The sequence below is a fragment of the Lissotriton vulgaris genome, chromosome 4_1 (genome assembly GCF_964263255.1).
Source record: "Lissotriton vulgaris chromosome 4_1, aLisVul1.2, whole genome shotgun sequence".
In the NCBI taxonomy this organism is placed as follows: domain Eukaryota; kingdom Metazoa; phylum Chordata; class Amphibia; order Caudata; family Salamandridae; genus Lissotriton; species Lissotriton vulgaris.
This window is the reverse complement of record NC_141691.1, coordinates 2,060,004,694-2,060,020,818: the sequence shown is the minus strand read 5'-3', so window position 1 is coordinate 2,060,020,818 and position 16,125 is coordinate 2,060,004,694. Positions and strand designations below refer to the sequence as shown.

Here is a 16,125-nt window from a genome sequence, read left to right as displayed (position 1 = left end):
GTTGGCCCCATTGTTTATTCAGAGCCCACAAGGCTTCCGGGCGCATTGTGCATTTGTTCCTCTTGAGCCCACGAGGCTCCCACGTGTTCTTGGGCCCCATTGTTTACTCAGATCCCTGAAGGAGTGCCAGGAGGCATGCTGGTGCCAGGCTCAGGTTCTACAGCTGCCCAGCACTTAGTGGGCAGCTGCTACATTTAGGCCCCCCCAGGAACCCTTGCGCAATCTTCTTTCCCTGCCTGCACAGCCTGCCCTGACATTGTGGAAACAGAGTGTTCTCGCCCCTGAAAGTCCGAGTTGGCCTAGGGACATTTTCATGTGTTGTGCCCCTGCTAGGAGTACATGTTTATGCCCCATGTGATCTTTGCGCAATTTGTGATTACCTGCCTAATGTGATTGTTATGTCATATGCAATGCTTTATGCTTATACCCCTAAATGTATTTTTTGCTCAGGAGGGTGTTTTCTTAGTATAGGTGATGCTACTGAGTTCATGGTTCCCTGCGTGATATTTTCCTAGGTGTTTAGGATTGTGTAGGTGGTACTTACCTTTTACCAGTGGTTACTGGTTGTGTGCTACATTTGCTATTTGGTGCTACAGTTATTATACGTGCTATGTGTTAAGCGTTATTCCTACAAAGTGCTAATTCTACCAAGTGCTAGTTCTAAAAGTGCTTATTCCTGACAGTGGTCCATGTGGCCCTGTCCCATGTATATAATCGCCTGTAAATTCTGCCCGTGCCTATGGCACATTGTAAAGTGTGTGTTTATTATCTAATGTGTTTGATATAATACAAAGGCTATTTTTATATATAACCTTGTGTGGAGTTTCCTTTGTGGTGGGCCTTGGGTGTTGTGGCTGGGTGCGTGTGCAAACGCTTCACACATCGCCTTTGAGATAAGCCTGACTGCTCGTGCCAAGCTGCCAAGAGGGTGAGCAGGGGTTATCTTGGCTGGTGACTTCCTTTGCCCTGACTTAGAATGGTGGTTTCTGCCTGGCTTTGGCGCAAGCCTTAGCCAACCGGAAATCGCCATTTGAATCAGCGAGGCAGCGATGCAAGGGCCTGTGTCGTTATTGAGGATCCCATCAATGGGGCTTGTGATGCAAAGTCTGACATCCAGGATGTGGTGTCCTGTTGGGCGAGTGCATAGGGTCCGAAAAGATATAAGGCTGTGATGCTAAATCTGGCGTCGAGGCTGATGTTGATGAGGGATGGGAGGATCTGCACCGAGGATGTGTCCCGTAGAGTTGTGGTTCCGATGAGGCTGCAGGCCCTGACAATGGGTCCAAACCAATCAGCAGCGGCACTGTGTCGGTTCTACCCGTGCTTGCCCCTCACAGCTGAGGAGATGCATCAATTCTGTTGTGTTCACTGAGGATGGCAGAGCACCTTAAGCCCACTGCCATGGGTGTACGACTGGGGTGGCACCATTTGGCAGGGTAGACTCCAAGATGGCAGAGTCCAGGTGCAGGTTCAAGGTTGTTGGCAGCCTGTTTTGTCCCTGAGGCTTCAAACTAGGCGGTCATGCAACTAACCTTTGGAGTCACTCCGGGGATCCAGGTTCAAGAGATGCAGGTTGAATACGTTTCATGCAGGAAAGAAGGCAGCAGGTAGCCAGTCAGCATAGCATAGCAGCAGTATTTAGAGCCGCAGTCCATCAAAGTTGCAATCCTTTCAGCAACACAGCAGTCCCTCTTCCTGGCAGAGTATCCACAGACCAGAAGTGAAATGAAGTGTTGGTGTCTGAGGTATAGTACATATGCCAAGTTGTCCCTTTGAAGTGGGGAGAAGCTTCTAGAGGCAGTCTTTTTGACATGCACAGATACCCTACCCTGGCTCCAGACAAACATCAGGGGGAATTCAGCTCTTGGTGTGGAGAGAGGACACCGTCTATTCAAGTGTAAGTGGGGTTGGCTTCAGCTCCTCACTCTTGTCCTGCCATTGATGGCCCATTCAGACACACCTAAGTTCCCTAATGTGTCTGGCAGTCTAGGCTGAATACACAAAGCACCACTATCATCCAAAGTCAGCAAACATGAGGCTTGAAGGCAGAAAGTTAGGGGGAAACCAGACCAAGGATGCTAGGTCTAACACCTTCTTTTTCACTATACTCCTCTTCCTCCACTCACCTCTCATTGGCCCCTCTCAGCATATGCCTGCTGAAGGCCTTACTCCGCTCCTTCTACTCAGCTCTCACCAGCTCCTCTCAGTACATTTTGCAAAAATGTGGACTGCTAAAGGCACCTCTCCTCACCCATAGGCTGGTTCCTGTAAACCTTCTAGTTAAATAGGCAATATTGTTGCCTACCTCCCCGGATCAACAGCCCCAAATCTAAACTCCTAAATTCATACGCAAACAGATGGGCAACAACAACCAAAGTATAACAGTCTTTAAGTCCAAATAACCAAGGAAGTACAGACTTCTTTTTTAGATAGATCCTTTATTCTTATTCAAGTAAACAGCATATGACTCAGCAAGACAGCCAACATGTTTCACTGTTGTATCACAAGCTTCATCAGGGCTGCAATTATCAAAAGCTTGTTTTTATTTGCTATTAGAAATATAGGATTTATACAATATACACTTAAAACTAGTAGCAACCTATTGAGGCAAAATGTATAAAACAAAGAACATGAAATAGATGAAAGGAACAGACCTTAAAGAAGCTAAACAATACAGAGCAAATCTATTATATTTGGGTCAAAAATTATTTTATTATACAAACAAATTTAAAATCTGTACATGTGTGACATGTTGCTTACATCTTGGATAAGTGCAGCTGAATCGTTTAACTTGGAAAACTGTGGCTAAATCTTACAAATCAAGATATGTCTAACTGGTGATCAAAATGTGAATATGTGACTGGTAATTACAGTCTGCATCTATGCGGATCATTATGTAGTGTTTATTATCAAATGATCCACTTCACTTTACAGATCCTCAGTTGTCGTGCTCTTTCCTCACTGCAGGCTAAGATCCAGGACTGGCTGTGTCATCCGAGGAGAGAGATGGGATGCATTCAGGAGTCTAAACTCAGAAAAGAGGAACATTACACCACTTTGAGGGTGAGTGGCAGCCGTGAGTCCTGTGCAGTTAAAGATTTATCATTGTGTGTGTGCGGTTTGTGCATGTGCCTGTCTAGTTTAGAGATGCAAAGAGGCCTCTGGGTTACCCTCTAGCCTGGGTCATACCTCCAACGGGTAAATGTACTGGCTGGGGAGCCACAGTCCGGGGGTTTGTGGCCCAGATCTTTCCAAGGGTCTTCCTGAAAGAGGCAAAAACAAGAATTACCCTGCCAACCTTTAAGCAATAATTCCATGATCACATGGCCTGTGTCGGAGTTGATATGAATGGACAGTAGGCATCTGGTTTTAAAGGTGTCCATGGAGATATTTGTCTATTTATTTGTGTGCATGTGGCTGTGTTTGTGTGTGCTCTGCAACAATCAGTTGTGGGAGTGCATGCATCTGTATGTGTGTTTTCATATGTGTGTTTGCGTTTTTAGTCATCTCTTTGTGAGCGTACACTTACCTGTGTCAAGCCAAGTCAAGTCAAGTCAAATAATTTATATAGCGCGCTACATACCCAGAGGGTCTCAAGGCGCTTGAGGAGGGGTAGGGAAATTATTTGTCGAATATCCAGGTTTTAAGTCGTTTTCTGAATGCTAGGTGGTTTTGGGTGAGTCGGAGGTGAATGGGAAGTGAATTCCAGGTTTTGGCCGCCAGGTAGGAGAAGGATCTACCTCCCATGGTGGTTTTGTTGATGCGCGGAACAGCGGCAAGGGCTTGGTTGGAACACCGAAGCTGGCGGGGGGGGGGGTGTAGAAGGAAACTCGCGTGTTGAGGCATTCGGGACCAAGTTCGTAGAGTGCTTTGTGTGTGTGGGTGAGGAGGCGCAAAGTTATTCTCTTATTGACAGGGAGCCAGTGGAGGTCTTTCAGGTGATTGGAGATGTGGTCTTTACGCGGGATGCCAAGTATGAGTCTAGCTGATGCGTTCTGGATGCGTTGTCGTTTTTCTGAAGTTTTGCGGTGGTGCCGGCGTATAGGGTGTTTCCGTAGTCCAGGCGGCTTGTAACCAGTGCGTGGGTGACCGTTTTTCCGGTTTCGGTGGGGATCCAGCGAAATGTTTTTTTGAGCATGCGAAGAATGTTGAAGCAGGATGATGAAACGGCGTTGACTTGTCTAGACATCGAGAGTGAGGAGTCCAGGATGACGCCCAGGTTCCGTGCGTGGTCCGTCGGGATGGGAGCTTTTCCAAGGGCCGCTGGCCACCAAGAGTCGTCCCAGGCGGAGGGGGTGGTCCCTAAGATAAGGACTTCTGTTTTGTCTGAGTTCAGTTTCAGACGGCTGATTTTCATCCACTCTGCTACTTCTTTCATTCCTTTATGTAGGTTGGTTTTGGCGGTGTTAGGGTCTTTGGTGAGTGAGAGGATTAGTTGGGTGTCGTCAGCGTAGGAGATTATGTTGAGGTTGTGTTGGCGGGCGATGGTCGCGAGGGTGCTCATGTATACGTTGAAGAGGGTAGGACTGAGTGAGGATCCTTGTGGGACGCCACAGATGATTTCAGAGGCCTCTGACTTGAACGGTGGGAGGTGGACTCTCTGAGTTCTTCCGGCGAGGAACGAGGTGATCCAGTCCAGTGCTTTTCCTTGGATTCCAATGTTTCTGAGGCGTTGTAGTAGAGTGCTATGACATACTGTGTCAAAGGCTGCAGATAGGTCAAGGAGGATGAGGGCGACTGTGTCTCCATTGTCCAGTAGTGTTCGAATGTTGTCCGTTGCTGCAATGAGTGCGGTCTCAGTGCTATGTTTGGCTCTGAAGCCGGATTGAGAGGAGTCGAGGGCTTTATTGGTTTCGAGGAAGGCGGCGAGCTGGTTGTTGACTGCTTTCTCGATGACTTTGGCGGGGAATGGAAGGAGCGAGATGGTGCGGTAGTTTTTGAGTTCGGTGGGGTCAGCTGTGGGTTTTTTCAGAAGGGCGCTGAGTTCGGCGTGTTTCCAGCTTTCCGGGAAGGTGGCTGAGTTGAGGTAGGAGTTGATGACGTCTCGGAGGTGGGGTGCGATGATGGAGTCTGCTTTGTTGAAGATGTGGTGAGGGCATGGGTCTGTGGGGGATCCTGAGTGGATGGAGTTCATCAGGCGGATGGTGTCATCAGTGGAGATTGGGTTCCAGTTATTGAGGGTGTTCAGGGGTGGTGAAGGATCCGTAGAACGTTGAGTGGGTTGGTCTCCGGGTTGGTTGTTGAATCTGTTGTGGATGTCTGAGATTTTGTCGTGGAAGAATGAAGCTAAGGAGTCGCAGAGGGTTTGAGATGGAGTGATGTCGTTTGAGTTGGCAGTGGGGTTGGTAAACTCTTTGACGATGTTGAATAATTCCTTGCTGTTATGGGCGTTGTTGTCTAGTCTGTTTTTGAACGAGGCTTTCTTGGCTGTCCGGATCAGTTGGTGGTGAATGTGGATGGCGTTTTTGAAGGCGTCCTTGGTGCTGGAGTTTGGGTCTTTTTTCCAGGCCTTCTCAAGGGAGCGACAGAGTTTCTTGGATTTCTTAAGCTCATCGTTGAACCAGGGTGCGTTTCTGCAGCCAAGCTTGGTTTGACGTTTTTTCAAAGGTGCTAGGTTGTCTGCGCTATTGGTCAGCCATTGCGTGAAGTTAATGGCTGCTTGGTTAGGGTTCGATGAGTAGGCAGGGGGGTTTTGGAGAAGCGATGTGGAGATCTGATCGATGGGGATTTTGTTCCAGTTTCTTCGCAGAGTAGGTTGAGGTGGAATTGGATTGCGGTCTTTTTGTAGACAAAGTGAATGCAGCTGTGGTCTGTCCAGTGGAGAGCTGTGGTGTGACTGAAGGAGACATGTTTGCTGGAGGTGAAGATAGGGTCGAGAGTGTGTCCTGCGTAGTGGGTGGGGGTGTTAACTAGTTGATTGAGTCCAAGGTTGGCAAGATTGTCCAGAAGGGTGGTGGTGTTGCTGTCGTTGCTCTTTTCCAGGTGAAAGTTGAGGTCTCCCAGTAGAATGTAGTCCTTGGAGGGGAGGGCGTGAGGGGTGATGAAGTCAGTGATGTCATCACAGAATTGTGCACGGGATCCTGGGGGCCTGCAGAGGAGTGTGCCTCTGAGTGTGGTCTTGGGGTCTGTGTGGATTTGGAAGTGAAGGTGTTCGGCGCTGGTGAGGTTGGTGTCGGAGCTGGTTGAGATGTGGATGGAGTTCTTATGAACAATGGCGATGCCTCCTCCTATTTGGTTGGTGCGGTCTTTTCGTATGATTTTGTAGCCTTCCGGGATGGCTATGGTGATGTCTGGAGCTGAAGAGGCGTTCATCCAAGTTTCTGTTAGGAATGCGACGTCTGGAGAGATGGTGTCCAGTAGGTTCCATAGGTCGATGGCGTGTTGGTGAACCGAGCGGGTGTTGAGAAGGATGCAATTAAGGTGGTTAGTGTTGGATCTCTGTTTGGTGTTTGTGGATGTGATGTGGGTCTTGATGCATGCGTGCTTGCAGGAGAGGTATGTGAAGGGTCCATGGGTGTGTCCGGGTGTGGCTAGGGCACAGGTAGGGAGTCTGCCAGGATTAAGTGCTAGGAGGATGGATGAGTCGTATGTAATGCGGGTGGACTGGGCATTGCGAGGACCAAGGGGTCTGGCGCTGGGTGAAGGACTGGGTTATTCTAAGACCCAGCGGTGCCAGGGATAACACCTGAAACCTTCGTGGGTTACCTGTTCCGGCGTACAAATGACAGAGACACGGGACACTTCCTTCGGCGTCAAAGATTCGAGGTTTATTTACTACAGGGAACACAGAAGTCACGAGAAGTACACAACATGTAAGTTCACGGAGTCTGATTCAAATTGTATCTGTGGATCGCTCTTCTTATACAGTTTTCTGTCATAGGATAACATGACAGACAAAAGGTTACAACCCAGTTCCCACAGTAAATATCATAGGGGGTCGCTTTCATGTATTCAGGGCCCGGAACATAATTACAGTAGCATTTGGCAGTTCCCAACTGTAAAAGTACATCTTCCCACCATTAGTGCATTCCGCTCGGCTGTAAACGAATCAAGGAAGAGTCAGAAACAGGTGCAGGGGAAGACGAAGGATAGAGGACGGATTGAAGAAAGTGTAAAAAGGGGTGTTATCAGGAAACACGATTTCAGGGATCAAAAGGACGTGCCTAATGAATGCACAACTGAAACAATAGACCAGCACGGCAAGATGAGCCTCGAGCGGGGCCATCTGCCTTACAGTGTCATCCCCCTCATCATAAGGACACCCTCAAAGGAACACGTGTCTTCCGCAAGAGTTTGGGAATCCCAGGGTCACGAAGCGGACAGCGTCCGTTCGCTGGCTACTTGAGGGCAAGAGACAAAATGGATGCCATATCTAAAATGGAACCCGTGGGTTCAGATGAAGAAACCCACGAAACAAACGAACGGTTTAGGCTAGTACAGCGAAAACGCGTGCACCCACTAAACTCGTCATTTGCGGTTCGTAGATACCAGACTCGACCATATTCGTGCGAGTCGAAAACACCACTTACAATTGTTACGGAACCTCAGACGCTCCTTTTGCCCTCATGTAGGCAAGCACTAGTCGGAATCAGAATCGATTTCGATATTCATCAGACCATCCAGATGTTGCTGCAACATTATTCTATCCATCAGTGCTTCCTTGGTAACAGGCGGCCGCCGTATACACGTCGTAGCACAGAGGCCACATAAGGCAGGACCACACTGCACACAAAGACAGCACGTGAACAGAAATGCTACAACGACCCCAATGATCATCAGACTCTTCCAACCCCACGTCGACATCAGGCCCCAAAACCACCCGAGTAGCGTCCAATCTCCTACGTCCACGTGTATGGACTCAGAGATCTTATGCAACTTCGAGATGGCTTGATAGACAGTTGGAGCGTTGTCAGGAATGAAAATGCAGCAACTCGAATGGATCACCTTACATACTCCACCTCTATCTGCTAAGACAACGTCTAAAACCATACGATTTTGTAACGTCATAAGCCTGTCCGCCTGAAGCTCTGCTGTGATGTTGCCAAGGGCGCTCGCAGTGATATTAGCGGTCGATTCCACCACTCGAGTCAACTGTCTCAGGTTCCTACTATTAATCATAGGTCCCCAAAACGGCAAGAAACCCTTAAAGAAGTCTCCTGCTTCTTGACCGGCAGTGTCCTCTTCGCTAATTACGCCTCTCACAACTCTGGTCTTCTGATAATCCGACCCAACAGTAAAGGTCGGCGGCAACAAATTCGCAATATAACATGTGCCTGAAAAATCACGAGGCAGCCATGTATATGCCCGGTCGTAACAAACAAAGTAAGTACCCTTGGCAGTCAGAAGAACAGGGGAAGTGGTCATCGGCAAAACATACGTTTCGGTACAGGCACTCCTCCCGAGCTGAGCTCGCGGGCTTCGGCCTAAGCCTTTCAGACAGAAATTTCCGAGATAGGGTACGATCCAGATCGGAGACGACCTTTTAAGCTGCCGATCACCCACTGACGTGCTATACTCAGCCTCACTCAGATCTTGGTATGCTCGCACCTCCTCCTCTGGGATAAGCGATGCGTCAAAGATATCCCTATCTAAATCGGCAATCGCTCTTGCCAAAGGCTTGTGGTACGGGCCGGGACCATGATCTGCAGTGCGTGGCTCTCGGTGGGGGTAAGAATCTAGTGCGCTACGAAACATTGTTTGGAATGCTCGAGCTGAACCCTGGGAACTGTAAGGAAGGACCAAGTACGGAATTCCCCTATCAGTGGTAGGTGGCATTAACCCACACACCCAACAATTCGTAGTGTTCATTACCAACTGATGCTGATGAAGGAGCTGAACAAAGGAATTGTTCATAAATTCCGCACGTCTAACCTGCTCGTGTTGTGGTAAGATGTGGAAGGAATGAGGGGAAACAGTGGAAGTAGGTTTAGGTTCAGAAGAAGGGGTAGGTGAAGCAGAAGGCAACAATGACTGTATCATGTAATACACTCCACCCACCAATAACGAAGAAACAGTTAAGAACAGAAGGAACACCTGAAACATGAAGCATTTAGTATGTGCAATCCTATGCAGTTCAAATCTTTGAGATTGAGTCTTTTCCAATTCCGACAGCTTCGAGAAAGCCATCCTCTAAAACCGTCCGCAACGCTCTTGACGCACTTCGTTCTGTGTAGCAATAGTCAATCCCCAGGAGTTCCTAGGAATCAACGGTCTCCAACCTAGCGTTAGGACCTACTAAGCAGAAGGAAGTACCCGCACGGCCCTACGGTCCACCCGGATGTAAGGTACTTTTAATTTAGACAATATATTCAAAATCTTCTAGCTGTGGAATCAAATACACATGTGCGGAAAAACTCACAATTCATACAAAAATCACAGTTATTGAAAATGTTCAAAGTGATAATGGGGTAACGTGAATGTCAGGGGAGAAAGCAAAAATATTTTTTATTAGTCTCTAGTGTCGGAACGGAGAAAATATCTGCTTCTCCCAGGACGAGTCTGATCTTCAAACAGTTGGTCAGGTGGTGAAACAGAATCCTGTCGACCAGACAATGGTTCAGATCTTGAGTTCTCCGATGACAAATGTTCAACAGTATCGTCTGGCTGCACTGAGGTATCTCCCACAGGCTGAGCGTCACTGAATGGAACAAAGTTTGGCAAAACCTCAGCCTCAGACGAAGCGATGCCCTTCGTCACCCACGAGTCCGCTGGCAAAGGGATTGGTACCTTCTTGGTATGGGTGGCGTGCACCCAATGTTTGCGGCCCTCCAAACGAACAGCAGTTCTCGTGGCAAGGAGCACCTGATAGGGTCCGATGAACCTCAGCTCAAGATTTGGTTTTCGGCCAAAGTTCCTCGTAACCACCCAGTCTCCGGGCTGGAGCTGGTGGCCTGGACCCTCCGTCTGCGTTGGCAGTGCTTCAAAAACCTGTTGGTGAAGTAACCTCAGTTTAACAGTCAGATCATGAAGATAATCGATCAACATTGGGTACTCAAGATCAGCGAACACACCGGCTCTAGGGACCCCCCAAACATTGGCAACACGGCCGAACACAATCTCATATGGGCTCAGCCCTACTCGAGAGTGTACAGTCGCCCTAGTTGACAGAAGAGCTAAGGGCAAAGCGTCAGGCCACGAGAGACCAGTCGTAGCCTGAATCTTTGCGAGTTTTAGTTTAAGAGTACCATTGTACCCCTCAACTAAACCTGCTGACTGGGGATGGTTGGCACTGTGGAATTTTTGTGTAATTCCAAGGCCCTTACACACACTCTTCATCACGCTCCCCACAAACTCACTTCCGTTATCAGACCATACAATCCGTGGCATTCCATACCGAGGAAAGTATTCCTTCAGTAGGACTTTCGCTGTGGACAGGGCAGTATTGTCTTTAAGAGGGTAGGCTTCGATCCATCGGGAGAATGCGCAAACGACAACCAAAACGTATTTTAGGTTATTGCATCGCTCCATATGGATGAAGTCCAACTGAATCACCTCAAAGGGACATGAAGGAGAAGCAAAGTGGCCAGGGGGTGTAGGAGTTCCCTTGCCAGGATTATACATCATACATATCATGCAATTTTTGACCAATCTCTCAGCACACTTAGCGATACCATCATTCTTCAATACGGGAAACAACAACTTGCAAATACCTTTCGCACTAATATGTGACAAGCCGTGTGCCATAGTTACAACAGCTAGCACATACGCATCCGGCAACATCCACCTTTTACTCTCCGACAAATCAATCCAACAGCCATTCGCATCCAACTTTCCCGTACTCTCTTTCCACTTGGTCTTTTCAGTCTCAGTGGCCTCGTTCTGAATCGCTTTCACACTCTCAATAGTGTCTTCACACATACCAGCTTCTGCAGGCCACCTTACCGAACTCGTCACATACATCCTAGTTGTAAGATTTCTTGCAGTCTCCTTGGCAATTTCATCAGCGAACGCATTACCACGACCAACATCATCCGTCACCTTACGGTGCGCACTACATTTAATAATCGCCACCTGCTTGGGCAATGTAAGTGCATCCAAAAGATCATTCACAAGCTGTCCATGCTGAATCTTCGTACCATGCGATGTCATAAAACCTCTCTCTCTCCACAATCGTCCAAAACTATGCGCAACACCGAACGCATACTGACTATCCGTAAACACATTCACCTGTTTCCCTTTCGACAAAACACACGCTCTGGTTAAGGCAATTAGCTCCGCCGCCTGTGCAGAGTTCTGATTCAATCTCGCAGTCTCCACCACCGTACTCAACGTCACCACGGCATACGCAGTCGTCACATCACCATTCGGCAACTTAAAACACGAACCATCCACATGCAAAGTACCATCGGGGTCTTCCAATGGAGTGTTTTTTAGGTCAACACGACCCTTCGTTTCCTCCTCAGTTCGTAAGTAACAGTCGTGTGGGGCTACCTCATCTGATTCCATATTGGTTGGCAACAAAGTCACCGGGTTTAGGACATTGCAGCGCTTTATTTGAATGTGACTTGCCAGAAGCGTCAACTCATAACCAGACAGCCTTGCGCTCGTCAAATGTTGAGTTTTCGTACGATTCAAAAGAGTGTCAACTGCATGCGGAACCATCACCGTAAGCATATTATCCATGACCAATCCTGCAGATTGTCGGATGGACACCGCAGCTGCCGCTGTTGCTCTCAAACAACTCGGCAATGCTCTAGCTACCGGGTCCAAGGTCGAGGAAAAATATGCACATGGACGCTGCTTACCACCGAATTGTTGCGTCAGAACACTCAACGCACAACCTTCCCTCTCGTGAAAGTATAGTGTAAACGGCTTACTGTAGTCAGGAGTACCTAACACAGGGGCCGAACACAACGCATCACGTAGTTCAGAAAAACTTTTCTGACACTCTTCCGTCCATGGCAAAGGAGTTGGAACATCCTTGCACGTAAGAGCCACCAATGGTTTCGCTAGCAATGAAAAATTTGGAATCCATTGCCTGCAGTATGACGTGATACCTAAAAAGGCACGCACATCTCTCTGAGTTGTTGGCACAGTCATTCGAGCGATCGCTGCAATTCGTTCTGGGGTCAACCTTTCCCCTCCTTTGACAATAAGTGACCTTGATAGGTTACTTCTTGACAACAATATTGTAGCTTAGAAGGTGACACCTTGTGATGTAAGTCACAGAGATGTTGCAACAACGACACCGTAGCAATTTTGCAAATGTCCTGTGTGTCCGCAGCCACCAATAAGTCATCGACATATTGGATCAAAGCCGCACCAGCCGGCAATACAAACGCATCAAGTTGGCTTTTCAGGGCTTGGCTATATATCGATGGACTCTCACAGTAGCCCTGAGGAGCGCGTTTAAACCTAAAGCTGCGGCTACCTAGAGAGAAACCGAAAAGGTCCCTACTCTCCCCAGCAATCGGGATGCTAAAGAAAGCATTCTTCAGATCGATCACTGAGAACCAGGACGCAGATGCTGGAATCAGAGTCAGTAAGGCCGTAATGTCAGGCACCACAGGGAACTGAGGAACCACAATTTTGTTCACCTCCCGTAAATCAATGACAAAACGATAAACAGGAGGCTTAGAAAGATCAGTGCGTTTCAAGATGGGTAACACAGGGCTATTACACACGTTTCCCCGAGTTTCCTCAATAACATCTTTTTCGATCAAATCGTAGATGATCGCTAACAACGCTCGCTCACCATCAAGGGAGACTGGGGAATACGTGGTAACCGCACATTTGATTTCAATTGAACAACATATGGGGAGATGTCAAGCAGGCCCACGTCATTGGGACCTGTTGCCCACAAAGATGCAGGAAGAGAACTCAATTCCGGTGGGAGCTTATCGATGGACAAGTACATAGGAGAGATGACTCTCTCGCCCAAAGTAAGCTTTACCCCCGCAGGAGAACAATACAAAGTCGCATACAGTCGTTTCAGCAAATCCAAGCCCAAAAGATTTTCACCACAACCAGTAGTCAAAATCAAAGGAGCTTTCAGCTCACGTGGCCCAATTGTAAGGGGCAAAGGGCGAGAAACCGGATTGCTAACAGGGGCGCCAGTGAATCCAACAGAAACATTTGTTAAGCCAGACAAAGGTGCGCCAGGGAGTTTCGAATGCATGATGGAACTTTTCGCCCGAGGTGGCAACTGCGACGTAAGGCCCTCTCTGATCAACCGGAACTGATACCACTCCCTCTCCTTGCCTATGGCTGTCCTAGTAATTACCGTCGTCAGCACCCTGATCGACGTAATAATCATCCACATTGTATTGTGCGGATCTGCCTGATGATGATCCACGCTGATCGAAACAATTATTAGAATCAGAGGAATTATTAGAACGATCATTTTGATTTTGCGTAACACCACAACCTCTACCCCGTGAAGCCTGTTGAGGACCACTACGGCCCCCTCTAGATGAATTTCCACTATTTCGATCACCCCTACAATAGGCACACTGATTGTACCCAAGCATAGATCTCTGCGAAGGAGAGTCATTTCGCGATTGTAACCTAGATGACTGCGATTGCGATCTATTCCGTTGCTGAGAATCATTCTGATTCGAGCGCGGAGGATACGCTTGTTGCAACAACACTTTCGTTTTAACTTCTTTCGTCTTTTTGTCTGCACGATCTGTTTCTTCTTTTTCTCTATTTTCATAATATTGAGCCGTAGCCAATATCTGGGCCAAAGTAGAAACAGTCCATGCACTCTCAGAATTTCTCAATTTGTTGCTTAGGTCCGGCAACAAATTTGACACAAATTTGTCCACAAACAATCTCTGACCTCCCTCAGTGCCCATATCTTGACCACTGTGATCGATGAATGCCTCCTCAAACCTTGTGAAGAAATCGGAGACACTCTTGTCCTTCTTTTGCTTACAAGCGGACAGTTTGTCCCAGTTAACTTTCATAGCTGGCATAAGTGTCTTCATAAGGGTAATTATTCTCTGGGGAAGATCAGTGATGAGCTGCTCAGGCTTAGCCCCACCAACTTGTCGGGCATTAGCCGCCACAAGAGCAGCCCAGTCACCGCCTAACTCGGCTATATGGTTTTCCTGACGAATTTTCGCCCCTACCGGTTGCGGTACGACATTACCGAACAGCATATCGATGTCGGCAAGATTCATTATCGTAGCATCCACTAACTGAGACAATTCTTTATAGTACCCTGCAGGATTTTTGCGAGGGTCGGGCAAAGTCTGCTTAACCTGCAAAACTTCCGATCGTTTCCATGGAAGGTGTATCCACACTCTCTGGAAGTGTGGCAGAATAATAGGATTAGCCTGTGCATCACCAGGCATCCACACTGGTGGAACTTCGCGCATGGGATACTGACCAGGCATTGCTATCCATTCCTCAGTTGCGTCTTTAAACAATGCTCGAGGCATTATAGCAGGACGAAAAGATAGTAACTGCTCGACAGCACGTCGAACATTGCTACCCACAATTATACCACTCGAAAACTGGAGCTGAAGGTCAGTTAGAGCAGCCAATACATCATCAGCCGCATCCACTGATATCTCATCGCGTAGGAGCTTGCACATGTCTTCAAACACGAGCCTTTGTGTCGGCTCATTGAATTGAGAGAAAGTCTCAACAACTATACGTGAAGGATTCTTAAGGGGATATCTAATCCAATTTTTCGCCATATTATATAGCGTGTCACGTTCCCTACCACCAGGAAGCTGACTTTGTCTTTGGGGAGCATCTGAATCAACAGACCCAAGAATCGGTCCAATAGAAGTATAGAAGTTAGCAGCAACAGTAGGAACACGGCGTCGAACAGACGAAGTAGAAGAGAGAAGCAAAGGGGTAATAATAGAAGTGCCAGGAACAGAAGGAGCAGCAGGAGTAGCCACAAGAGTGGAAGTAGCGGGAACAGTAGTATGAGAAGGTATAGACGGAGGAGCAGTAGGAACAGGAGCAGGTAGAGGAACAGCTGCCGGAACAGCAGGTGGAGGAACAGGGGGGACCACAGGAGCTGTGGTATCCTGTGCATATGGAGGTGGCGACTTCAGTAGATAAGACAACAAAGGGTCCTCTACTGCTTCCTCTCCCTTCTTATCCGTACCCGTCGGTAAAGCGGGATAACATTTATCCACTGTCATGCGTTGCAATCTATCAAAAACGTCCTTCTCCTTCTCTTCTTTATCTTGCTGAAACTGCTCTGCATTTCTCATCGTTGTAACGATACCTTCTCTCTTATTACGTTTAAGCTGCTTGATTTCTTTCTGCTTGGCTTCCTTACGCCATAACCGAAAGGAATCAAACATGGCCGGCCTTGCTTTTCTTTGGAATAATTTAACTTCAAGATTATCTAAAATCGGAGTCTCAAAACTACCATGAGGTGGCCAACTAAGGACACCGTCATCTTTGGTATAGCGAACCCAACAATCATTGAATGTGATAGGACCCAAACCATGTCGACTATATAATTCGTAAGTCGGAGTTCCGACCGGAGGTACCGGACACGAGTCCTCCAACCGGGAATCCGAGCCACAACCTCTAAAGCAACTGAACAAAGTACTACCGCCAGGCATCGTGCACACTAACCGAGTTTCACAAACGTCAAGGGTTATAGGATTACAATGTCCCTGCAAAAGTGCAAAAACCCTCGGTTTTTGGCGACTGCAGACGTCAAATAGAACAACGAAGAACAAAATACCAAGAACCACAAATGCAATGGAACCATGCAACAACTAAGCACCCACAACAACAAAGGACTTTGGGAGCGACCCACAAATACTTAACTCAAAGATCAATGGCATCACCAGGAAGGCCCGTCAATCGTCTCACTGTACCAAGGTCTACGCCAGGCGCCAAAACAGGTCTACAGTCAGGGCAGCAGTCCGTCGCAGCCGTCAAGAGGCGGGGATCTTCGCGGGAAAAGTCGTCGGGCCACTTGTTTCGACAACAGGATCGATGAAGCGGGGTGCACCTTCCCTCGGAGATTTCACACGAAGTTCCTCATGATCGTCGGGCTTTGGACCGGTACCACTGATGCAGCCCTACGTTGGGCGCCAACTGAAGGACTGGGTTATTCTAAGACCCAGCGGTGCCAGGGATAACACCTGAAACCTTCGTGGGTTACCTGTTCCGGCGTACAAATGACAGAGACACGGGACACTT

At 48.0% G+C, this 16,125-nt stretch overlaps 1 protein-coding gene across 1 annotated transcript in view; it reads left to right on the top strand.

The window, feature by feature from the left end:
• The first annotated feature begins 2,913 nt into the window (after nt 1-2,913).
• The window catches only part of LOC147724965 (E3 ubiquitin-protein ligase TRIM39-like), a 163,763-nt gene continuing 150,551 nt past the window's right edge, over nt 2,914-16,125 (top strand). Inside the window, exon 1 of the mRNA XM_086918142.1 lies at nt 2,914-3,063. Coding sequence (XP_086774268.1) covers nt 2,914-3,063 — 150 coding nt within the window. The remainder of the gene's footprint in view (nt 3,064-16,125) is intronic.